This window comes from Protopterus annectens, chromosome 2.part1 (assembly GCF_019279795.1).
Source record: "Protopterus annectens isolate FY-2018-M chromosome 2.part1, PAN1.0, whole genome shotgun sequence".
Taxonomy (NCBI): Eukaryota; Metazoa; Chordata; order Ceratodontiformes; family Protopteridae; genus Protopterus; species Protopterus annectens.
This window is the reverse complement of record NC_056729.1, coordinates 1,421,248,246-1,421,273,900: the sequence shown is the minus strand read 5'-3', so window position 1 is coordinate 1,421,273,900 and position 25,655 is coordinate 1,421,248,246. Positions and strand designations below refer to the sequence as shown.

General features: G+C 42.9%; 1 protein-coding gene across 1 annotated transcript in view; it reads left to right on the top strand.

Moving 5' to 3' along the window:
• The window catches only part of CFAP99 (cilia and flagella associated protein 99), a 1,556,346-nt gene that overhangs the window by 327,038 nt on the left and 1,203,653 nt on the right, over positions 1 to 25,655 (top strand). Inside the window, exon 4 of the mRNA XM_044062893.1 lies at positions 15,151 to 15,245. Coding sequence (XP_043918828.1) covers positions 15,151 to 15,245 — 95 coding nt within the window. The remainder of the gene's footprint in view (positions 1 to 15,150; positions 15,246 to 25,655) is intronic.

Here is a 25,655-nt window from a genome sequence, read left to right as displayed (position 1 = left end):
TTTTGAAACCACAGTCCAGAAAATTAGAAATAGAACTGTCAGTACCTGAAGTGAAAGTTAATTCCTCCACTTCTTCCATTGTTTTTTCCAAAAAAAACTTGTTTTGGCTACCTGAATTCGTGGTAGTTACTTTCGCCCAAGTTCTGTTGCCATTCGGCCCTTTCTGATATACTTGTACACTCTCCATGGCTGACTGTATTGAAAATTTAGATTTACATTTGCTGAAGGCTGTTTAGATTGGTTATTTTCTTCAGAGCATTGTCCACATTGTGCTAGGCATTCAGACCTCCTGAACCCTCCTTCCTCATCAACAGCTTGACTGTTCGTGATGTCATTTCCTGTATTGGATGGTGGCTCCTGATTCCCCACTTCTCTAGACTCCGTTGTCACTCTTACATGCACCACACTCTCTTCATATTCCTAAAGGTCTCTTTGGAACTTTTTTATCTTACGCTTTGGCAAAAGTTCATTTTCTTTAGTTAATTTGTCTTGAATTAAACAAAACTTTGTTTCAAAATTGTCTACAGTTAGTCTTTGAGCAAAAAAAACTTGCATTAATCTTGCAATTTAGTTGCTCAATTCTTTGTTTGTTCAAATCAGATAACATTTCCATATATTGTAGCCCACCTTTTGATTCAATTCCACCCATTTATCAGAAAACTCTTTTGACCCTAGGGTCACCGTTGTGTAAGGATGAAGGTCTGATGAAGTGATGTGTCTACACTACGAAAGCGCTCACCTAATAAACTGTATTTTTACTTTAACAACTGCCTTGCTGTTGGTTGGTCTGTTGGATGCTTTTGTGGAATATGTTATAAGTCGGTTTGTAATAATGCTAATGCTTTTCGAAGGATAACCTCCAGCAGAACTGGGACTTTCCCATGCAGGGTATGTAATGTGTGTAAATACGGTAGATGTGATAATCAGTTTCAGCATCCTGATACAGGATGTGTTTTTGAGTTCAACTTTTATGCTAATTGTAGTACAGCTAATTTAGTTTATCTAGCAGTGTGTGAGGTCTGCTGTTCTTTTATGTGGGTAAGACCAGTAGTCTCAGAGACCAAATTAAGGAACATTTATACAGTATACATAGAGGTGATAGTAAGAATGCGTTAACCAAACACATTCTTAAAGTTTGTTCTGATCATTGTTTTAAGTTTATGGGTTTGGAACTTGATAAGATTAGATGTTATCTTGTCCATCTCACCTTCCTTCTTTCTGGTTGGGCTCGGAGCCAATCTCGGCTCTGATTCGGCCACTTCTAAAGCTCGAAGAGTCCTTATTGGCTTAAGGCTAGCCCCTTATCCCAGCATGCTTAGCGGCAGCTACCCAGATCTCGTTTGCCGCTTGCAACGTTGAGATTGTTTTCTGCTGGCTCAGGCTAAGTAGTGGTTCTTTTCTATAAAAACTGTTATTGTTTTAGGCTAAATTTCTTTAGAGTTTAGTGATTTCTCCTTCTATATCACCCTTATCCTCTTTGCTGTTGTTTTTACTGTTGTCAGGCCATTGTTTTCTCTCAGGCCTTTACCTGTGTGTTGTTGTTGTTGTCAGCGGCCTGTTTTTCTTGAGGGTTGTTCTCTTGTCCTGTTATCCCTCCTTGCTGCATAGGGAGAAGCCGTTTTAGGTAGAGACCTTCTCCCTTTGGGAGCAGTAGCCATTTAACTTAGAGGCTACCCCCTCATCTTCTACCTTCTCCTTCTTCTTCTTCTTCTTCAAAAAAAAACACTCTTCAGTTGTTAGTCCTGTTTCTTTTTGTGGTGTTATAATGTCTAAAGAAATCCCTAAGCAGTCAGGGTTCAAGAAATGTGACTTGTGTTTCCAGAAAATGTCCCTTATGGATGGGCACATGAGTTGTGTGTATTGTCTAGGGGCGGTCCACCTGCAGGACTCGTGCTCTGTTTGCCATGCCTTTAGCACACGAGTTTTGCAGGAGAGGGCACAACAAACTTATTTTGACATGGTTATTAAAACCCCAGGTAGAAGTAACATCAGACACTCAGCCTTCAAAAAAATCCAATGACAAACTGTTATCTTCATTGGCTCCATCTTCGGTGCCGACAATGTCTAGATCCAAATCTTCCGAACCTTCGGAGCAGATTCTTGGCTCTGAGGAGTCTTTTTCTCCGGCGGATCCATCAGTGCCTTCAGAGCTGACCCAGACCCAAAAGAGATCGATATCTCCTTTGCTGGACCAGGTGAGATCTGTGCCTCAGTCTCCACTTTTGCAGTCAGTGGCAGGTAGTCACCAGTCCTCGGCCCACTTCTCTCAATCATCCAGGAGTTTATCGGATGATGATGTGGTGAGAGTGGTGAAGAGGCTGCTAAATTGTTGTCAAGCCCAGCCCAGAAGGAAGTGGCGCCATCATCCGAACCATTCCCTGTCTCGATTCCTCCTCTGACTGCGTCCAGTTTAGAGCCAGAGTGCATGGAAGTAGTAGTGGTGGAACCATTGGTTCCAACAACCCTTGCCTTGTCGGTTCCAACATCCGCTCCGACCTCCTCGATAGTCCGCCCTGTCAAGGGGTCTAGGCACCGAGACGCTCTCATCGGCTCTGAGGGGGGAAGTGACATCAGACCCTTGTCTGACCCCACTCTTCCCCTTGGAGCCTCAGCACAGGTGAATTTGGCTCCCACATCTGCATCGGAGCCATCACCTTCAGTGCGGAGGAGGTCTCCAGGCTTCTCAAAGCTGGAGCCTCCCTCCATCCTAAATGTGGTGCCTTCAAGGTGATGAGGACTGTACTGTCTACCGAGACCGCTCCACCCTCAGCTTCATTGGCTCCATCCCCATTGATACCGGTGTCTGCCTCGGATCCTCCTCTCCATCCCAAGTGTAGGGAACTGATGCCTCAGAATGCCCCACAGGGTGACCCCTTTTCTTCCAAAACCTCTCCTGAGCATGCCTCAGAGGAGGTTCCCAGGAAGAAAAAAATGTAAGAAGAAGCATGTGAACTCCCCTGAGTCCGTCACTTCTGACACGGATTTGGATGACTCGGAAGGGTCCCCACAGTCCCCCTCTGAGGATGTCTCATTCGCAGACATCCTGGAGATCCTTAGGCAAGGGGGAAACTGGAAGTTCCTTGCCCCTTCTGATGATGAGTCTGTGTACCTGGACACATTTGGTTCCCGACTCTCCACCTCCTGGGTGTCTCCGCCTTTCGACCCACTTTTGTCTGTAGTGGGTCGAAAGGTGTAGAGTGCTCCAGAGACCATGGAGCCCATTCCGAGAAGGCCTAACAAGTTCATCACTGCACCAGAGGACAAGACATTTCTCTCTAAAGGCATGCCAGTTGATGCTATGGTGGTGGCAGCAGCCACCTAGAAGTAACTCGCGGAGACTTCCTCTTCTATCCATCCACCAAACAAGGAGTCTAGAGCCATGGATAGATATGGGAAGAGTGTTTTCTCTTCAGTGGCCTTTACTCTTCGCTTGCTGAACTATTTAACACATTTCACAAGACTTCAGAGGGATCTCCTTAAAGAGCTGGGAGATACCTTCCAGGATCCTTCAGTTGAGGGAGCAGCTTCCAAGTTGGCTAACCAGCTAGCGACCCTAACCTTCATTGTTAACTCCTCCATGCACCTGATTTCTTACGCAGCAGATGGAGTGAGTAGGGCTGCAGGCACAGGAGTAGTTCTTTGCAGATACTCCTGGATGCGCCTTTGTCAATTTGCGGAGCCCTTCAAGTCCTCCTTTATGAATGCCCCCTTTGACGGCTCGGCCTTGTTCGGGCCACAAGTTAGAGAGACTCTTACCAGGAGTGAACAAGATGGAAAAACTCTCTCTGCCATAGGAGTCCATTTTTCCACTCCATCCAGGCCTTATCCCAAAGGCCAAAAGAGTGGTAAAATGTGGTTCCATAAATCCCAGGGAGCTTCGCTGGACACTCATGGAGATGATTCCCCCAGGGGCAGAGGGAGAAATAATAATGGGAGATGCCAGCCTCGTGGCGGGGGGGGGTCCACAACAGGGTGACAGAGATACATTCTCTGCCAAGCCCTTTCAGAATCCCTGAAGGATTGCCTGGCTGCCCACCTCTGGAGGCATTTGGGGGCAGAATATCACTGTACCCAAAAGCCTGGCAAGATATAACAGAAGACGCGTGAGTATGGTGCATAATATCCAGGGGTTACAAAATTCCCTTCTCCCAAACACCCCACAACAAGTCAAAAATGATCAATCCCAGATATTCCACCCAGTCTTCAGGATCAAGCAGCCTTGGAAGTAAAAAGTTTGTTGCAAAATTCAGGAAGTCCCCGCAGACCAGATCGAATCCCGAACTTACTGAAGGTTCTTTTTAGTTCCAAAAAAGACAGGGGACTGGAGACCCATCCTGGATCTCAGCAAGCTAAACAGGGCAGTAAAGAAGACCACATTTTGGATGGTGACAATGCAGTCCATTCTACCCTTTTGGGTCAGGATGATTGGATGTGCTCTATCGATCTCCAGGACACATACTACCATATAAAAATGGACAGGCAGTTCAGGAGACATTTACGCTTCCTGCTGGGAGTCAGTCATTACCAGTTCAGAGCTCTACCCTTTGGTCTCACTACAGCCCCCAGGGTGTTCACCAAATGCATGGCAGTAGTCATGGCTCACCTCAGACATTTGGGATTCCAGGTGTTTCCTTATCTAGATGACTGGCTCCTCACTGCCACCACCGAGCATCATCTCTTAAGGGCCAGGAACCACACAATTCACACTTGTGCATGTCTAGGAATCTGAATAAACTATGAAAAATTTGCCTTGTTGCCCTCTCAGTGTATTACTTTTATAGGCACTCAACCAAAGACAAGAGACATGATAGCCAAGCTCCCACAGGAAAGGGTGTTTACCATTCGACATCAGGGCTGTCTCCTCTTGTCAAAGTCAAAGGTTCAAGTACGGTCAGTCCTAAAGGTCTTGGGTTTGATGGCAGCTGCCATTACTCTAGTCTCGTTAGCTTGTTACCATATGAGGATTTTGCAATGGCTCCTTTTCACTCAGTGGTCGTATCAGGATCTACCTTGCAAGAAAGATCTACAGTGGTGGCTCCACTCTCCCCTAGTCACTCTAGACAGACCCTTTGTAGCCCCTCATCCGGTAGCCACAGTGACCACGGATGTTTCCCAGATAGGGTGGGGGGGCATTATCTGGGACAGACAGTCCAAGGAACTTGGCAACCCCACGAGTACCATTTGCACATCAATGTCCTGGAGATGAGAGCGGTGTTATTAGCATTGTAAGCACTTCATGACTCACTTTCTTTGGGCTATATAGCAATTCAGATGGACAACATGTCAGTGGTGTGGTACATCAACAAGCAGGGCAGAACCAAATCTTACCCCTTGTGCCAGGAGGCCCTTTGAGTATGGCAATGGGCGATTTCCTCTCAGTGTTTTCTGGTTGCAGCGCACATCCTGGGGAAGTCCAACATGATAGCGGATAAGCTCAACAGGGCAATTCTCATGCCCCATGAGTGGTCTCTGAAAAAATATGTGGCAGATATGCCCATGCTTGAAATATCTGTATGCATGTATGTAGAAGGGAGTAGGAGCCCAGGAAGGAGCTCTGAAGTAAAAAAAAATACCTACCCTGATTTACAGACTTCTCAATTATAAAACATCTGCTGGGGTAAGAATGGACAGCCTGTAGGAGAGTGACAAAATTCAGCGGATAACTGTAAGACTTCTTTTTGGTGGGTTTCTATGGTAATCTGCTGATAGGGGGTAGGGAGCACAGAGATAATTGCAACAATAGATGTAAGAAGCAGGACTCATGCAGGCAGACGTAGCCAGCCAGGTTATTGCTTGTGGGACTTTGTGAGGTGCACTTTAACCCCCTGTATGCAACTTAGGCATAGAGGACTATGTTGCGATGCACTGCAAATGCATCTTTCTGCAATTCAGATATGGAACCTAGTGCACCAACTGAGAGAGAGATGGCACACTAGCTAACCAATACTGGGCAAGGATGAATATGTGGAGCACATGATGGCTGTGCTTTCTTGGATGTACGACAGACATGACATCATATGAAAGCACAAGTGCTGCATATATTTTGTGTCCACTCTTTGAGAATAGCTGTGTGTCCACATTTACAGGCAGATACATGGTTCCTAAGGTGAGGATACACCTAGAGAGGTTTTCCCAGGCAGAGACTGAAATGCTACTGCAGGCCCTCCCTGAGGACTGAATATACCGTGCACAGTTAAGAGCAACCGGGCCTTCTTTGAATGAGTGTGGTGTGAACTGGTGGCCAATGTAAATGCAATCAATGGCTATAAACAGGACAGCCTATCAAGTCTGGCACAGGGTCACTAACAAGATTTTGCATGCCTGCCAGAGGGCCTACATCATAGAGGAGTTCCTGTTGTCCCTGTCCAGGAAGACTGAAAGGAGCATGATAACTAGCAGAAGCATGGTTGTGGGAGTTGAACTGGATGCACCATTGCATGTTTCTGTTGAGTGTACACCCGGTTGGTATTCCCTTATGGCAGTAATTGATTTTAGTGGCATGTCTGTGCCATGAGCTCAGAGGGGGCTGAACATCACCAAATCACTTGAACAGGCACATTTAGGATGCAGGCAAGAAGGCATACCATGCAAGGTACATATGTTTGCATTCTTTGAATGGTTATCTATGCTACTGATGCATCTCAAGGAGCTGGGATTGTTACATAGTAAAGTTACACTGCGGGTGTTTGTCTGCTATCATGGGTGCTACAGTTATTAGGTCCTCTGTGATGCAGTAGAGCATGCATGATGTTGGTGCTACACCAGACACTGACAATGATGGTGGCCTTATAGTAGAACATTCTGAAGGCACTTTGCCACTTTTGGCAGTGGTGACTGTGAGTGGCACAATACCACCCATGTCTGCTGTCACAGCTGTGTTGTTTGTGGAACCACACTGGTCCAGAGCCTGTGGAAGGATAGGTCATTCCTAGCAATCTGACTCAGAAAATACCCCTGCCCATGCATCTCCAGTGAGGAGTGATGCCTCCACTGAACATGAGGACAGGAGTCAGGAGTAGTGGACTTACGGCAGTCAGCACCATGCCTCCCAATTGCTACATGAAATGGCTGTCATAATGGGTATTATTCAGTGGATGTACAGGGCTATCATCCAGGCACAGGCAGATGCCACCATCACCATGGCAGAGGAAATAAATAGGTGTACTGTGTGGTATTCGAGACAATCTATGTGAAGTTATTGTCCACATGATTTTCGTGTTTGTCACCATTGGACAATTTCTCTCTACTCACCAGGGCTGACACCATTCCCATGGCAATCACATATTTGCTCCCACTGTGATCATGCCACAGAGGATGGGTAGGTTAAGGCCACATACTGCTATCTCCTCCACACTACTCATCAGTGGTATGCTTGGTGCTGCATGCTATGCCCTCACCACAGAGATATGGACTATGAGGCAGAAAGGCATGGTTAAATGATCATAGTCTCATGATTCACCTTCATCCTTGCAGGCAGGTGTTAGTGCCACTGACTTTTTTCTTAGTGGGACGGATGCATCAATGGCCAGGAACATTCACAGTCTGCATTGTTTCCACTAAAAGTCCCACATCATCTGTGACACACACATAAATGTGCACGCGCGAGTGCACACACACACACACACACACACACACACACACACACACACACACACACACACACACACACACACACACGCAGTACAAGCACATCTACAGGAGACATATTCCTGTAACACATTTTGAATAATTGTCTGGGACTGCTGGATACCTATTCCTCTGGAAGCACTATTATTTCTCTACACAGTATACCCAGTTCCTCCTAATCTCTTGGCCAAGTCACGCACTCATTCATACACCCTTAATTCAACCCTCATCACCACTGTGTCTGTTTCTGATTCCTGTCCCTGTACCACTTCCTCTGGGTAAGTGATGTCTGATGTAATGTATGTAGCCTGATTTAGTACTGCATGCATCAGTTTAAATTGTTGATCTGATGTTATCAGTCTTCACATAGTCCTTGACAGTGGTTTGGTTCCAAACCCTTGGAACTGACTCGGCCATTTTTCCAGCTTGCACACACCAAAAAAACTCTTGAACTCAGCTCTACCCACAACGATCCTCACCAAAATACCTCCAGATCTCGTTTGCTGCTTCAAAGTGCCAGACACATCTCTTTCAAGCTCTTGAGCGAAGCAGTTTTTCTTGTAAGTTTTATCCTTCTTATATTTTTACAATATATATAGGTTCATAGGTAGGTACTAGGCTATTGGCCCTAGGGCCTATATAAGCCTAGCCAAAAATGTACCCTGGCTTTCGCCACCCAAGAAAGTTATTTTCCTGTGCCCCTGTTGAGCAGAGCCACAGAAGTGATCCCTGGGGTGAATTCCCTGTTTCCCATCCAATCATCAAGATTTTTCTTGAAGAGTGCTAATGAGGAGCTCTGTTTGACATAGATAGGTAGTCTGTTCTAGAGTATGGGAAGTCTCTGGGACAGGAATCTATCCCTCCAGCATGTTCTGTTTATTGTGGTGACAAGGTTTAGGTCCCTAGAGAGTGTAGCTCGGAGGGATTGGGATTTCTTTAAGTGGAGCATGTCCAACAGCTTTGGGTTTGACATAGCTTTGTATGTTAGGCAGAGATTGCCTCTGAGTAGGTGATATGCGACGGAGTAAAGCTGGAGTTTTTTTAGAAGGTCTGCATAGGGCATCTGTTTGAGGCCAGTAATCCTCTTTGTGAGGTATTTCTGTGGCCTTTCCAGTTGTTGTAGATGTCTTGTGAGGTACATACCAAAAGGAGCATTGTACTCTATAATGGGTCTAATGAGTGATGAGTAGAGGGGAACAATGACCTCTTTTTTTCTGGATGAGAAATCTTTTGTGATGAGGTGAGCCACATAGAAGGATTTCCTGACCACTGTGGCAAGGTGATTATCAAAAGAGAGACTACTTTCCACCTGTGTCCCAAGGTCTCTCATCACATTTTCAGCATTAAGTAGACTACCAGCTATGTGGTAGTTCATGGGTACAGAGTTTTTACCAAAGGGGATGATAATACACTTTTTGGCATTGAGCTTCAGGCCATGGCTTTGACACCAGGCATCTGTCTCAGTGAGGCCCTTTTGTAGTATGTCCACATCATTAGGAGTTTCGATTATGGCTCCTAGTTTGCAGTCATCTGCAAACTTTGTTAGCCAAATACCTTCTGTGTTAGCCTGTACTTCAGAGAAGTAGATACCAAACAGGAGAGGACCCAGGACTGAACCCTGTGGTACTCCACTTGTCACTGGTCTGAATTCGGATTTAGAGTCTGCTACTTTCACAGTGTGGGTTCTGTCCATGAGCCAGTTGGCAACCCATCTTGTGACATGGGGATTTATACCTAGTTTAGTGAGCTTATCTATAATTCCAGAGTGGGAGGTTCATAGGTTCATAGGTTCATAGGTTCATACTAGGCTATCTGCCCTAGGGCATTTATAAGCCTAGCCAGAGTGTGTTTGGCTTTCGCCACCCATTTTAAATTAATTTTGCTATGCCTTTTTTTGAGGTTAGTATACTGTGCCTCTGTCTAACAGTGACACAGAAGTGATAGCCGGGTAAACCTACGATCTCCCATCCACTCATCAAGATTCCTCTTGAAGAGAGTCAATGTGGGACTCTGCCTAACCTGGACTGGGATTTTATTCCAGAGTGAAGGGAGCCTCTGGGTTATGAATCTGTCCCTCCAGCATGTCCTATTTATTTCAGTGCTGAGGTTCAAGTCTCTCGAGCGTAGCTCGATGGGATTTGGATTTTCTGAGTTGCAGCATGTCCATTAATTCCAGGTTGGACATGGCTTTATACATCAAGCACAGATTGCCTCTGAGCAGGCGGTATGCCACTGAGTAGAGCTGGAGTTTCTTTAACCGGGCAGCATATGGCATCTGTTTGAGCCCTTTGATCCTCTTGGTGAGGTACTTTTGGGGTCTTTCCAGTTGCTGCAGGTGTCTGGTAAGGTACATCCCAAAGGGGCATTGTACTCAATTATGGGCCTGATGAGGGATGAGTAAAGAGGTACGATGACCTCCCTGATCTAGATGTGAATCCCTTCATGATTAGGTGGGCTATATAAAATGTTTTCTAACCACTTTGGCCACGTGGTTGTCAAATGAGAGATTGCTAACAACTTGGGTCCCCAGGTCCCTAATGACTTCTTCTGTACTTAATGGATTATCACCTATGTGGTAATTTGTGGGCACTTTGTTTTGCCAAAGGGATGACTATACACATTTTGGCGTTTAGCTTGAGGCCATGGCTCTGGCACCAGTTGTCTGTTTCTATGAGGCCCTTTTGGAGGATGCTTGTGTCAGCTGGAGAGTCGATTATGGCACCCAGTTTGCAGTCATCTGCGAACTTGGTCAGCCACAGTCCTTCTGTGTTGGCCTGTACCATCGAGAAATATATACCGAACAAGAGAGGTCCCAGGACTGAGCCTTGTGGGACGCCACTTGTAACTGGTTTGGAGTCTGACATGGCTCCAGCAATTCTAACCATGTGGGTTCTGTCCTTGAGCCAGTTTGCAACCCATCTAGTGACATAGGGGTTTATATTTAAGCTGGTGAGCTTATCTATAATGCCCGAGTGGGGTATTGTATCGAAGGCTTTTGCAAGGTCCAGGTAGGCTGTGTGGACCACCTTCCCCTCGTCAATGGCCTTGGTGACTGTTTCAAAGAAATCGACCAGGTTTAAGAGGCAGGATCTGCCCTTAACAAAGCCAAACTGGGTAGGATCCAGTGTCTGTAGGTCCCCAATATCTTTATTTATGAGGTCCATGATGATCCTTTCCATAGATTTGCAGACCAAGCTAGTCAGGCTTATGGGGCGATAGTTTCCAGGATCCGTTGAGGCACCACCTTTGTGGAGAGGGACCACTGTTGCTGTACGCCACTCTTTGGGTACATATCCTGTAGTAAGGCTAAGATTGAACAATAGTTTTATGTTTGGGTTTAGCTCTTCTTGGAGTTCATGTAGGACGAGCCGGGACACCATCTGGTCCCATTGATGCTGTGTTTTGCTTTGGAGAGGGCGGCTCTTACCTGAGCATCTGAGATGTCAGGGGCAGCACTCTATTGGGATAGATATTTGCCCTTTGGTGGGAGAGGGAGAAGTTTGCACTGAACCTGTCAGCTAGGATGTTGGCAATGTCTGTGGGCTCGGTGTATTTTTGTCATTTTGGACTAATTCTGAGCATATCTGGGAATTCCACCCAGGTTCCTAACATAATTAAAGAAAGCCTTGTGATTATCCTTAGTGTCCTGTGCAATATTTCTCTCGAAGCTGGCCTTAGACGATTTCATGAGTGCCCATAATTTTTGCTAATACTGATCAGAGATGCCTTCCCTTTTGGGATTTTGCTCTAACATGTAGTAGCTTCCTCCTTCTATTGTATAGTTTGTTTATGGCTGGGGTCCACCAGACAGGACGTCTGCCTTTGGAGGATTGGGTCTTGGTTTTATTTGGGATTCATGATCCATGCATTCCTGAAGGTGTTCATAGAATGCGTTTATAAAGGATTCTGCGGTCTGGGCCGTATTTTCCACAGGCCCGGGGGCTTTGAAGGATTTCGCCTCGGTTTTGAGGCATGTGAAATTTGCTTTAGAGAAGCTTTTCACTGTGGTTTTCTGGGCAGGGGGTGGGATAGGGATGTGAATATCCAGTGAGATTAGTTTATGGTCTGATCTTACAAGTGAGGGATACACTTCTGGTCTGGAGCATAGTGTCCCCATGTTGGTGATGATCAGGTCCAGTATGTTTTTCCCTCTTGTGGGAGTGGTAACAAGTTGTTCCATAGCATTTGAGTTTATAAATTCTAGGAACCTTTGGGCTAGGGTGTTGGAGCTAGAGTAATGCTCCCAGTCTATGTTTGGGTAGTTGAAGTCGCCCAATATAATGGTGTTTGGAGAGACCTTCATATTTTCCAGTATTCTCAGGAAGGCCAAGTGGGGTTCCTGTGTTTGGGAGGGTGGTCTGTAGCAGGCTATAAATTGGAAGGCAGTTTTACCCACAGTTAGTTGCACATGGATAGTCTCTGATGCTTCGTGCTGTGCCACCAACCTGGAGGTCTGGGTATCTTTGACGAATATTGATACTCCCCCTCCTTTTGTGGTTCGGTCCAAGTTTTAGGGCTGAAAAGCATGGTATGAGGTATAACCTGGTAGTGCTGGGGTGCTCTCGGGAGCCTTGAACCAGGTTTCTGTTACTGCACAGATATCGATGTTCTCCATGCTAAGGAGAGTTTCGATGCGTGCATCTTGAGGTTTAGACTTCTGGCGTTGAGTAGCATTACTCTTAGTTTCTTATCCCTTGTGATACCTATGGAGGTGGGTTTGTCTTTTGAGCCTTGCCTAAAAAGGCACTATGGGGTAGCAAGAGCCTTTGCCAATATCCAAAGCCCAGGGTGACAGGTGCAAGCCGTCCCTAGCGAAGCATCGTGGCTTGTCGAGCATGTCATCCCAGGCTGACAGGCATTGGATCCCCTTTGAATGACACCAACACTTAAGCCAGTTGTTGAAATTGATCATCTTGTCTTCATATTGTGGCATCATTCTTGGTGAGGGTAAGATGCTACTCAAGGTCAGGGTCATACTGGCCTGGGCTACATGCTCAGAGAGCTCCTCTATGTCTCTTTTCATGTAGTCCAGGGAGGTACGTCTCAGGTCATTCACACCGGCATGGACAATGACTGAGTAATATTTGTACTTGCCTTGGAGTGACCTGAGTGCTTGTGTTATGTGGCGGATCCTAGCACCCGACAGGCAGCTCACCATGACCTTCTCCTTGTTCAGCCTGGTGAGTGGGACATCAGTGTGCCTGATGATAGAGTCACCTATTACAAGTGTATCAGGTGTGTTGTTTAGCCTTAAGGGCTGTGACTGTTCGGCACACTGGCTTTGTGAGCTATGTGTTGCACGTGTTTTGTTTTGGGGTAGCGGTTGCTTGGGTGTCTGCTTTGGAGGTCTCTGCTGCTTAGGCAGATTTTTATTTAGAGCCTCCGAGTATGTTTTTGTGTGTTTATGTGTTTGGTGTCAAAAGCCTTGGCGAGATCTAAATAAGCTGTGTGAACCACCTTACCCTCATCTATGGCTTTGGTGACTGCTTCAAAGAAGTCAATCAGGTTTAGGAGACATGATCTGCCTTTTACAAATCCAAACTGGGTAGGATCCAGAGTTTGGAGAGTACCAATGTCTTTGTTTATGAGTTCCATGATGATACATTCCATGGCCTTGCAGACAGGCTCGTCAGGCTAATGGGGCGGTAGTTCCCGGGGTCCATCGTGGCTCCCCCTTTGTGGAGTGGGATAACCATCATGGTGCACCATTCAGTGGGCACAAAGCCTGAGGTGAGGCTATGACTGAACATGGTACTTAGGTATGGTGCCAGTTTATTCTGTAGTTCGTGTAGAATGCAGCCTGGGATATTGTCAGGTCCCATGGATGCTGTGTTCTTGGCTTTGGAGAGTGTGTTTTTTACCTGTGCAGCCGTGATTACAGGAATTTTGCATTCTTCCTGTATAGAGATGGGCCCTCTAGGAGGTGAGAGGGAGGTAAAGTTAGCAGTGAACCTATCTGCCAGGATGTTGGCAATATCAGTTGGTTCTGTATATTTAGTGCCATTGTGCTGTGACTCAGAGCAAATCTGAGTGTTACCATTGAGATTCTTGACATAGCTATAGAATGCTTTGTGGTTGTCTTTAGAGTCAGTGGCAATTTTGTTTTTGTAACTAGCTTTGGAGGATTTTATGAGGGATCTCAGCTTCTTACTGAGGTAAGGTATATATATATATATATATATATATATATATATATATATATATATATATATATATGTGTGTGTATGTTTTCTTTCACTTAGCATAGTTTTAGTTAGTTCTTCTACCTGCTCCTTTTCCTTTTTCTCTACCTTTTGGTAGCTTGACATACCATGGTTGGTACATTTTCTGCTTACCTTCTGGTATTTCTGCTGTACCATTGTTTTTACTTCGCTTTCCCCTTTTTCTCCAAAAAACAAAACAAAAAAAAGTTTATAAACTTATACTTAGTTTCTAGGATAGTTACTATCTGTTTACATAGTTTTCTTTCCTCAGCCTTTTCTGGTGTATGTGTGCATGTGCCTGTTCCATGTAATGGCAGACAAGTCAGCTAAAGGCACCTTGTGTTTTAAGAGGTGCCTTAAGTGTGATAGGAAGTTGCCCAATTCGGATGGTCATAATTTGTGCATATACTGTCTTTGTCAGGGTCCAGAGCAGAGGCTTCTTCACCATCTTCTTCTTCTTCCTCCATTCAGAGGGAGAAATCTAAAAAGCAACCTCACCCAGTTCTGTCTCCTTGGAACCTCCTTCAAAAATGGCTAAGTCATCTCTGCTTCTGACAGTTCCTTTGGAAATGACAAGTCATTCTCCACAACCTTTGGCACCATCAGTGCCAGCTTCTGCACTGAGTTCCTCAGTGCTGTCCTCGTCTCCATCTTGACACCCAAACCTGAGGAACAGAATGGATTACTGCCTACCACCTTACTATGTACTCGGTATTCCCCTTCAGTAGATCCCTTTGCAGATCACCCTCCAAGCCCTTTCTTGGAGAGGCATCCTCCCAGATCTCCCTCCATTTCTTCAGGCTGATACCCCGGAGCCTTTCAGAGTCAGATATTATGAGGTTGGTGGAACAGCTCCTTGCAGCAAGGGGATTGCCATTGGCTTCAGTTCCTAGCATCACAGCTGCAGGAACCATGTCCATGTTCACCCCGACTTTTCTTCCTCCTCCAACTCCCATTGAGTCTCCGGAGCTTATGGTGTTTAAAGTATTAAAATACATTATTAAATAAGCAGAACACAATAAAAGTGTAGTAAATAGTTTAATCAAGCAAAAAATAGGCAACTTGTGGTTTTTAGGAAGCTCAGAGACATCTAGTCGTCTGGAATCTCAGCTCAGTGTTGTAGCTGGTAGCCCACCTCAGTTCAGCTTGGTTCAAACAAGCCCATCTCGGTTCAAACAGTTCATATACATGCATTAAAAGTAATACATGGCTAATTCATATACATAGTGCAATGAAGTAATTTGTTTTTTACAGATTTTGTAGACACAATAGTGCTGAGCCGTTTTCTATGACATGATAAAAATGTTCCATTTTCTTGCAGTTATATGTTATTTAGCCACTTTTCAACTTGAAGAACTTGGTATGAAACGTTTCACCAGTATAATCAAATCTCAGGACACAAATAAAATGTACAAGGTAAGAATCTTCTGTTGAAAATGCAGCATCTATTAATTTCTCTTCCGATTTTCTTCATAGTAGATATGCATCTGTATAAAAGGTTTGCAGCATCGTTTCTTTTCATGAACAATCTGCCATCATCATAATAAAAGTTGCAGTAGTGAAAGGAATGAAATAAAATGCAGTCTTAACTCATAATGCATGTGAAGTAAAGGTTGACATATTATTAAAAAGGATGTCAACCTCTAGGGTGGTGTAATGTATTGCATTGTATTGTTAAGCTAAGAATAAGTTTTGTGATAACTGGCAAAGCCATGCATAATAAAACGTGTTAATACGGTACAAGGTATTACATATGTAACTTTTGATGTCTACATACACTTATTATTTTATTTATTTTCACATTGGGAGATAGAATTTTATTGCTTTCTTCACTTTTCTATGAACATGGTTTAAGAACTATTTGAAAGATATAGCATTTCAAATCTATATTAATAGGACCATATCAGTGGAAAATCATTACTGCTGAGGTACCTAAAAGATTAGTACTGGAACCTCTGCTTTTCTCTCTATTCATAGATGACAACAATACATAGTATCTTCTCACTTAGTTATGTACACTAATGCTCTGCTTCTTGTAGAATCCAGGAAAACATTTACTGACCAGCAGCTCAAATCACAAGTCAGTTTTTCTGCATTATGCAACTGGACATACAGTGACAGACAGACAGACAATCAGCTGAAACAAATCTAGCATTGTGCTTTTTATCACACCACAAAAGCTCTATAAGCTTCCCCAATGCTTTCCACAACAATATTGTTTCTGATGTCACTGAGCAAGAATACCATGGTCAAACTCTGAATCCCACATTAAACTCTTCAGTACAGACTGACAGGAGTGTCACTAAAATACTGAATGAGTTAAAAGTATGCTATTGAATATCTATTATCACCATTAGCATATCATGCATAGGCAAGAAACACCCTTTTTCCAAAACTGGAATATGGACTTCTACTAATACCACTGCATTCTAACCACAATATGCATAAACAACAGACTGCTGAAAACAAGGTCATCAGATTTGTCCTTCTAGTTGACTCTCATTGATACTACTGTGATCTGTTAGATAACTTTACTTGGCTATCTACATAGAGCTAGCCTCCTGCTAAGTACAATATTTAAAATCACTAATTTGGAATGTACCTATGTTAGAAAAATGTGTAATAGTAATATGCATGCTTAGTGCATTCGATGTTTAAAAGGGTTAATACATTTATTCTGTTCACACTGCATGAATCTGCACAGCTATTAGAAACTTAACAAGAAGCATTTCATTTCTGCTAATGTCATGAAAATAACAAGAGACATTTCATTTCTACTAATGTCATGAAACTTAACAAAGAGATATTCATTTCTGCTTATGCCATGAGAAAACATGCAGCTGCTAGAAGCTTTGATAAAGAAAACAATAGATGCTTGAAAGTTTAAACCATAGTCAGCATTACTTGTACTAAAGCTAGAAATGTACCTTGAATCTAGACAAAATGTAACACATGTATTAGAACAGTACAATTGAAGAATTGAAAAGTTGAAATGGACTAAAATAAGCCCAAGGCCAGGTTGTTTTTCTCAAAATGTTTTGCAAAATAGCAGATAATTTAACTTGATCAGCAATAAGTCTAGTAACATTTTCTGTAGAACTTACAGAAAGCTGTGTCTAACTACGTCAGCAATAGAATAGTAACATTTTCTGCATGACAGGAAGAGAACTGTATAAGAATAACATACTAATCACCAGTAATTCAGACAAACCTTGTTCCTACATGCTTTGTCTCCTTGCTGCAAGTAATAAAGGGTGCCTTGCTTGAACCTAACATGAATTGGTCTTTGAAGTTTTTTCCTTTGACAGATTGGTCCTTCGGACCGGAACCCTCTCTTCACCTCGGATCAGTCGGGCCAGGTGGTTGAAACCGTATGGGGAAGAAACCAAATCGGTTCTTCTTATATGAAAAGTCCTCCGACTGAATTGTTGTTCAAAAGAGACCAGCCACTTTCTGATCTGCGACTAAAGGACGGGTCTCCGTGAATTGGTGATCAATCACGTGGGCTCAGGTAAAGTGAATCTACTTTTTTCTGTTTTCTGTTTTAGATCAGGGACTAAATGTGTATTGTTTTTGTTAGACTGTATTTTTCTTACAAGTCAGGGACTAAAAAGATTACTGTCTTGTCATAGATCAGGAGAAACAGAATAAGTAGGCAGTCATTCTGAAGAGACTATAACAAAATCCGTGGTACCACGTTAAAAAATTAAGAAAAGTTACGTAACGATCAAAGGGTAGAACAAAATGGGTAGTAATTGCACAAAAAGACCCCAAAATCTGCCATTAACAGAAGACGCAAAATACATGCAGTCGCAGCGCACCGACAATTTTAGATATTATTCAAAATGGGTTAATAAGTATGAATTCGACGGAAAATTAGAAAAATCCTCACTTATCAAACTTATCAAACAACTCAAAACCGATTCCAAAGGTCGGGAAAAAAAGCAACGTCGATTAGGAATTCCTCAGGCACACAGGTGGCTTGAGGAAGTAAACCGTAGGGAACAAATGAACAAAAATTCAAAAGCAATGTTTTTAGATAAGGAGGATAATAACTTAGTAACAGCATCAGCACCTCCACCTCCCTTACCAGAATATGAAGCAAGTGAACAGGTTAGTCAACCCCCATGATATCCTGTGGTCACTGAAGATAGAGATATTATGAAACTAAAACTGACTAAAATTAGAGATCCCATCGGGACTAGGTCCCGAACAAAGGCAGGTAACTCAGATGAAGGCATCGAGTTATGGCAAATGGTTAAGAATTCACGATCTATAAGTGAAGAAGAAGAAATATGCCCACTTATAGAAGTACCCAACCCTCAGGCAGGTCAAGACAATCAGGACCCAACTATTTTAGTGTATAGACCTTGGACTCCGGAAGACACCCGGAAAGCCACTGAGGGAATTCCCCATCCAAAGATTAATTTTAGAAAATTCTCAGAAGATTTACAAGGAATGAGGCTGAGTTATAACTTAAACGGAGAAGAGATAGAAAAGGTAGTTAGACAAATTGTAGGGCCAGATTGGTACATGATTAGTGGGAACTGGAATCCCCGTGACGCTGCACAAAGACCCCTCCCACATAGCAGCGCAGAATTAGACACCAGAGTAAAAGGTCTTACAGACCGCATCTCTGAAAAATGGAAACCTAGGGCAGACTGGACTTGCATTAATCAATGCATCCAACAAGAAGGTGAAACAATTGATCGGTACTATGCCAGATTATTAGAGTGTTTTAATAACCACTGTGGAATGCAGGTTCCTGCAGATCAAACACAAGACTCCCCAAATGAACAGCAGTTAAAGAATGCATTTTTAAAGGGCAGTATTGCACCTATAAGCAGTTTTATTACAAAACACATGGTAGACCATCATACAAGCAGGTTACAATCATTGCATGAATATGCTAGGCATGCCGAAAGGCATTTTAATAGCAAGAAGAAAAAGAAAGCTCAAGTATTTTCTGTAGAAGATGGAGCAGAAGTTTACATAGTACAGTCTTGGAAAAAGGGCAAGAAAAATGCACAGGGAAACAAACAATCTGATCAACGATCAGAGGACTTTGAAGGGCGAAAGAAGAGGGGAGAATGTTTTAAATGCGGTAAAAAGGGACATTTGGCAAGGGATTGCAAGAAAAACAAGAAGGCAACAACGGAAGACAGGGAGGGTGAGGACTGACTATATGGTAGTCAGGAATCACTAGAAGGGGCTAGCGAAAAAGGGACAAATGAGAATGTGATAGAGGGAGTAGAGGAAGTGCAGGAAGTTAGTGACAATGAAGAAAATGAAATATTAGACCTAGCTTTATTGAGCTTGGAGCTCTATTTAGCAGACACGAAACCAGAAGTTACACTCTTGGGAGAAGGGAGGGAAGTCAAATTTTTGTGTGACTCAGGGGCATCAGGAACCCTGATACATCCCTCCAAACTGCCAGAAAACACAGAGTCACCTGATTACATACTGGTCAAAGCAGCTAATGGACAGCTGTATCGGGAGCCTCTCTCCCGTAACATTGCAATAACTGATCCAGTTTCAGGACTGACACAAAAAAGCAAAATTGTTGTTTCTGCAAAATGCCCAGTAAACCTCTTGGGCAGAGACCTCATGCACTATTTGGTATAGCAATAGTTCCAACCATGCAGGGCATGGAAGCACAGTGACAAATTGATACCTTTGCAGTGCAATCGGAGGGTGAAATCTTTTATTGGTACAGCCAAGACTTGGTTACGACCGGTCCAGGGACTGTGACCAAAGAGTTAATGAATGTAGCCATCAGCAAGTTCCCCTCCCTTGACATTGATAAGCAATACCTGTTGTACTGTACCCTGTATTATTGTAACACACCAGGACCTGATAAGGAATATGAGCAAGAATTATTTAAAAATCATGCAAACAAATTGATATTGCGTAACCTGTACTGGGCACGGAAGGGAACAGTGTAGCCAGCTGTTCATTGCCCCAGGAGTTCTTTGCACTTTATAAATCTAATCAATTGCCACATGTTAGCTTAACCAAAAACAGAAATATAGAATGGGCAGACCTAGGAGAAAAAGTCACGAGATGGGAGAAACAGACAGAACTAGAACTGTCAGAACAGGGAATACAAATACAGAAGTTGAATTGGATAACTCAGACCAACCCAGCTGTGCACTTGCAGTCAGGCGAGGACAGCTGATTGCACTCCTGTTAAAGGAGGAAGAAAATGCCTTACGAAATATACCAGAGACCCTCTGGTCAACAGGGAAATCAGATGTAGGACTCATTCGTACAGCGGGAGCAGTTACTATCACGACAAAGTCAGCATTCAGACCACAAAAAATACAGTATTCCTTAAGAAAAGATGCAGAGGCAGGGATAAAGCTTATTATAGCAGCCTTACTTAAAGGAGGGATATTAGCAGAATCTCCCGATTCACCATGTAACACACCCTTATTTCCAGTTAAAAAGGCAAATGGAGAATGGCTTATGGTCCAAGATTTACAAGCCGTAAATGATGTGGTAATACCAAGGGCACCCACAGTGCCAGATCCACACACCCTGTTGAATGATTTAAAGCCTCAACAGAAGTATTTTTCTGTGGTAGACATCAGCAATGCGTTCTTTTCGATACCGATACACCCTAATAGCCAGTAATGGTTTGCATTCACATTTCAGGGGAAAACGTATACATATACGCGACTACCACAGGAATATTGTGAAAGCCCAATGATATTCTCACAAGAAATGGCAAGCAACTTGGTGGGATTTACCCCACCAAGAGGCAGTCAGATTTTACTTTATGTTGATGACATCTTGCTGGCAGCCCCCACCCAGCAGGATTGTAGAAAAGATACCATAGCACTTCTACTATTTTTAGCCGCTGAAGGACATAAGGTAAATAAAAGTAAACTGCAGCTTTGAAAAAAACAAGTCAAATACCTGGGATATGTAATATCCAAGGAAGGCAGAACATTAGATGAAGACAGAAAAATAGCAATTTTGCAAGCACCAAAACCCACTACCGAGAAGGAAATGATGTCCTTCCTGGGTACAACTAATTTTTGCCGGAGCTGGATTCCAAACTATGCCTTGGAATCTGCACCTCTGACTGACCTTATATATAAGAAGCCTATGGCAGTGCAGGATTTGTTACAATGGACACCAGAGGCAGAATCTGCTTTATGCAAACTAAAACAGTTAATAGTGTCCTCATTAGTTCTGGGATTGCCAAACTACCATAAACGTTTTTTTCCAAACTGTAGATTGTAAGCAGGGTTACATGACATCAGTATTTACACAACAGCATGGAGATAAGCAACGCCCCATTGCTTACTATTCATCACAATTAGACCCAGTGGCACGATCCTTACCCCACTGTGTACAAGCAGTAGTTGCAGCTGCAATGGCAGTACAGGCTTCAGCCTCAGTAGTCTTGTTCCATCCTCTCACTTTGAGAGTACCTCATGCAGTTGCGATTATTTTACTACAAGAAAAGGTGGCATAACTCTCCCCTGCTAGGCATTTTCCTGTATGACTATATTGTTGAGCCAACCTCATATGACAATTGAGCGATGCATGACTTTAAACCCTTCTACTCTGCTCCTGACCCCTGCAGAAGGCACACCGCACCGCTGCCTGCAGGTAATTGAGCAAAAGACATTACCTAGAAAAAATCTCACGGATGTCCCCTTGGATGATGCCGAGGTGACATACTACGTGGATGGCTTGTGCAAAAGGGGTCCTGCAGGACAGAACCTAGTAGGATATGCAGTAGTCTCTGATACTGGGATTATAGAAGCAAAACCTTTACCACACAACTTATCTGCACAGGCAGCAGCATTGATTGCCCTGACACGGGCATGTACCTTAGCAAAGGGTAAATGTGTAAACATTTTTACTGATAGCCAGTACGCTTTTTCTACTGTACATGTTTTTGCGCAACAGTGGAAAAACCAGGGAATGATAACATCTACTGGCAAACCTATAAATCATGCAAAGTTTATTTTAGATCTTTTAGAATCTATTCAGTTACCTCAGAAAGTAGCCATTTGTAAATGCACAGCTCACACCAAGCAACAAGATAGGACTTCAAAAGGTAATGCAAGAGCTGATACAGCTGCAAAACAAGCAGCCACAGAAGTATTTCTTTTAAATGAGGAATTACAACCCTCTGAGATTTTAGATTTAGATATGTTAAAAACAATACAGACACTCACTACGCAAGCTGAAAAACAACGATGGATAAAATGAGGAGCAATCCTCGAAAAGGGGCTGTACATCTCTAGAGAAGGGAAACCGATACTACCCTCTAATTTGTTTCCATATGCAGCTTTGTTGAGCCATGGGCAGTGCCATGTCTCAACAGTGGGGATGGTACAGCTGGTGAACCAGGTGTTTACAACATATGGATTTACAAACTACTTTAAAATATTTTGTTTGATGTGTCAAATTTGTAACAAACATCATGCACAGGGGGCGATAAAGCCCAAGCAAGGGAATTTCCCTACACCACCATCTGTGTATGGATTTCATAGAATTGAACAAATGTGAAAATAAGAAATATTGTCTTGTCATTGTAGATATGTTTTCCAGGTGGGTGGAAGCCTTTCCAACCAAAAATCCAGATGCAGCTACGGTGGCAAAAGTACTTGTCAAGGAAATCATTCCTAGGTTTGGTATTCCAGAAAGGATCTACAGTGACAATGGTACACACTTTGTAAATCAAACCATACAGCAGTTGAGTAAGCATTTTGGTATTTCTTTAAAAAATCATTGTGCATATCATCCACAATCTGCAGGGCTAGTTGAAAGGCATAAGGGTATACTAAAAAACAAATTGAAAAAATTAATAGCTGAGACAGGAAAAAAACTGGTTATACTGTTTACCCCTGGCACTGTTGAGCATGAGAACTGTCCCTACAGCAAAAGGATTGACTCCTTTTGAAAAATTATTTGGAAGGGTTTATTATACACCCCAGTGGAAACTTCTCATGTCATCAGACCAGGAAGCTGATTTCACACTAGCTGAATATATGAAAAAGTTATTGAGTTCTAAACATCTGTTGCAGTCAAATTCTGTTTCAGACAGAAAACAAACCGAGACATCAGAAGTGGCAGTGACGCCCGGAGAGTGGGTGTGGATCAAAAACATCAAGAGGAAGAATTGGTCATCACCAAGGTGGGAAGGTCCCTGCCAGATGCTTCTTTCAACACCCACTGCAGTCAAGATAGCAGAACGTGCTTCGTGGATACACCTGACACACTGCAAGTTAGTTAAGAACTTTGAACTGGACAAAAATCTTACCTCTCCATCGGGGCCCTCAGCACAAAGTCTGGCTACAAAGGGGGGGTCAGATCAATAGGACTGATCCATCTCAACCCCAGTGAAGAAACCATCGGCGCTGAAGGTCCTATTAGGGCAGAGAGTAAGAGCACGTGTCTGAAATTAAAATTACAGAATCCAGCAATATCCAAATACACCTACTCGGAAGAGTCGGAGAAAACAGGAATGCAGAACAACCATTTCCTCAGAAGTATTGCATAATCATACTGTTGACTGTACTAGTGACAATAATCTTTTTGTTGTGGCCATTCCTTTTCACAGCCACACAAACTGAACTGAACAAGCATGCAGAGTGGCACCCAAACTTTAGCACTTACCAGGCAATCAAATATGTGTATGCTAAGACCTTCAATGTTTCGAATTGCTGGATTTGCACAGCTTTGCCAACAGCATATGGGGGGTTACTGTTAACTTCAGTTCCCCTAGGAGCCAACAAGACCTGGGAAAACTTAATTTATGATACATCAGATGTCACATCACAAGATAAAGTAGCATTGCACTTGTCTGTTCGACAAAAGGGAACTGTGTGTTTTTACAAAATGATACAGTTCAGGTGGGTTGGAGCATTTGCAATGTGACTGTTCCCTATAGATGCTACACTAAACCTGATAACATAAGATCCTATTGCAACATGAGCTATGATTCATTTGTTGAACTGATGCATAGGACAACTGGTGAAATAAAACATAATGCTGACCTCTATAGACAACTGTCTATAATCGACAAAAAAATGTTTCATCCAGAGCCAGGACATAGTAAAGTTACTACCAAATTAGAAGATTGTTACTTTGTATGTGGTAGGAAAGCATATAAATGGTTACCTGAGAATTGGTCCGGCAGTTGTTTTTTGGGATATCTGGTTCCAGCCATACGACACACAGCAGTTTTACCTCAAGGAAAAATTCGTAATGTTCGAGAAATCAAGAAGCCTCTCAATCCAGTGGGACAAATCAATGCGCGCTGGAAAGACAATCATGCTGTGGGCTTAGGGAAAAATGGATTGTCACATATGGACTTGAGTGATACTGTTATCTCATGGGCAGGTGTATTGCCAGCATATGGAGCAACAAAATCATTCTGGTAACTGAGAAAATTGTCTAAGCTTCTCGAAATAATGAGCAATGCAACCTTTTCTGCCCTAGAATTGGTGACTGATGAACTGACTGCCATGAGAACAGTGGTGCTTCAAAATCGCATGGCTCATGACTTCACCCTAGTGGCGAGAGGAGGTACGTGTACTTTAATCCAGGAGTAGTGCTGTTCGTATATTCCTGACCACAAACACGAGATAGACAACCATTTTGAGGTAATTCAGCAGGTGTCAGCCATGACCAAACCAGGACCAAATCCATTGATGGACTTTTTCCAAAAATTGTTTGGGGGGTGGGGCAGTATCCTGATGAACATTCTGATTGCCATCTGTGTAGAAATAATCCTACTGGTGGTATGTGTGTGCTGCTGCATTCCCTGCATGAAAAGACTGATTAAAGACTTTATAGACATTTCAGTTTCAGAAACCTTATACCAAGGTGCTGAACTTGACGAATTGCTAAAAAACTGAAAATGCTTTCATAAGGTTAAACTGAATGACTCTCTTAACTGCAAATCCTGAGTAGGAAGAGGTTAGGGGAAGAAAAATGTTTATGCTTATCTTGAAAGTAGAATAAAAGTATTAAAAGGGGGGAAATGTTAGAAAAATGTGTAATAGTAATATGCATGCTTAGTGCAATCGAGGTTTAAAAGGGTTAATACATTTATTCTGTTCACACTGCATGAATCTGCACAGCTATTAGAAACTTAACAAGAAGCATTTCATTTCTGCTAATGTCATGAAAATAACAAGAGACATTTAATTTCTGTTAATGTCATGAAACTTAACAAAGAGATATTCATTTCTGCTTATGCCATGAGAAAACATGCCGCTGCTAGAAGCTTTGATAAAGAAAACAATAGATGCTTGAAAGTTTAAACCATAGTCAGCATTACTTGTACTAAAGTTAGAAATGTACCTTGAATCTAGACAAAATGTAACACATGTATTAGAACAGTACAATTGAAGAATTGAAAAATTGAAATGGACTAAAATAAACCCAAGGCCAGGTTGTTTTTCTCAAAATGTTTTGCAAAACAGCAGATAATTTAACTTGGTCAGCAATAAGTCTAGTAACATTTTCTGTAGAACATACAGAAAGCTGTGTCTAACTATGTCAGCAATAGAATAGTAACATTTTCTGTGTGACAGGAAGAGAACTGTATAAGAATAGCATACTAATCACCAGTAATTCAGACAAACCTTGTGCCTACATTCTTTGTCTCCTTGCTGCAAGTAATAAAGGGTGCCTTGCTTGAACCTAACGTGAATTGGTCTTTGAAGTTTTTTCCTTTGACAACCTACCACTGGAAACAAAGTTGTCATTTAGAAAACAAACATATCCACTGAGGGCTAGCCAAGAAAACAATCACCACTTTGATAACACCATGTTTCACAACTGCAGTAGGTG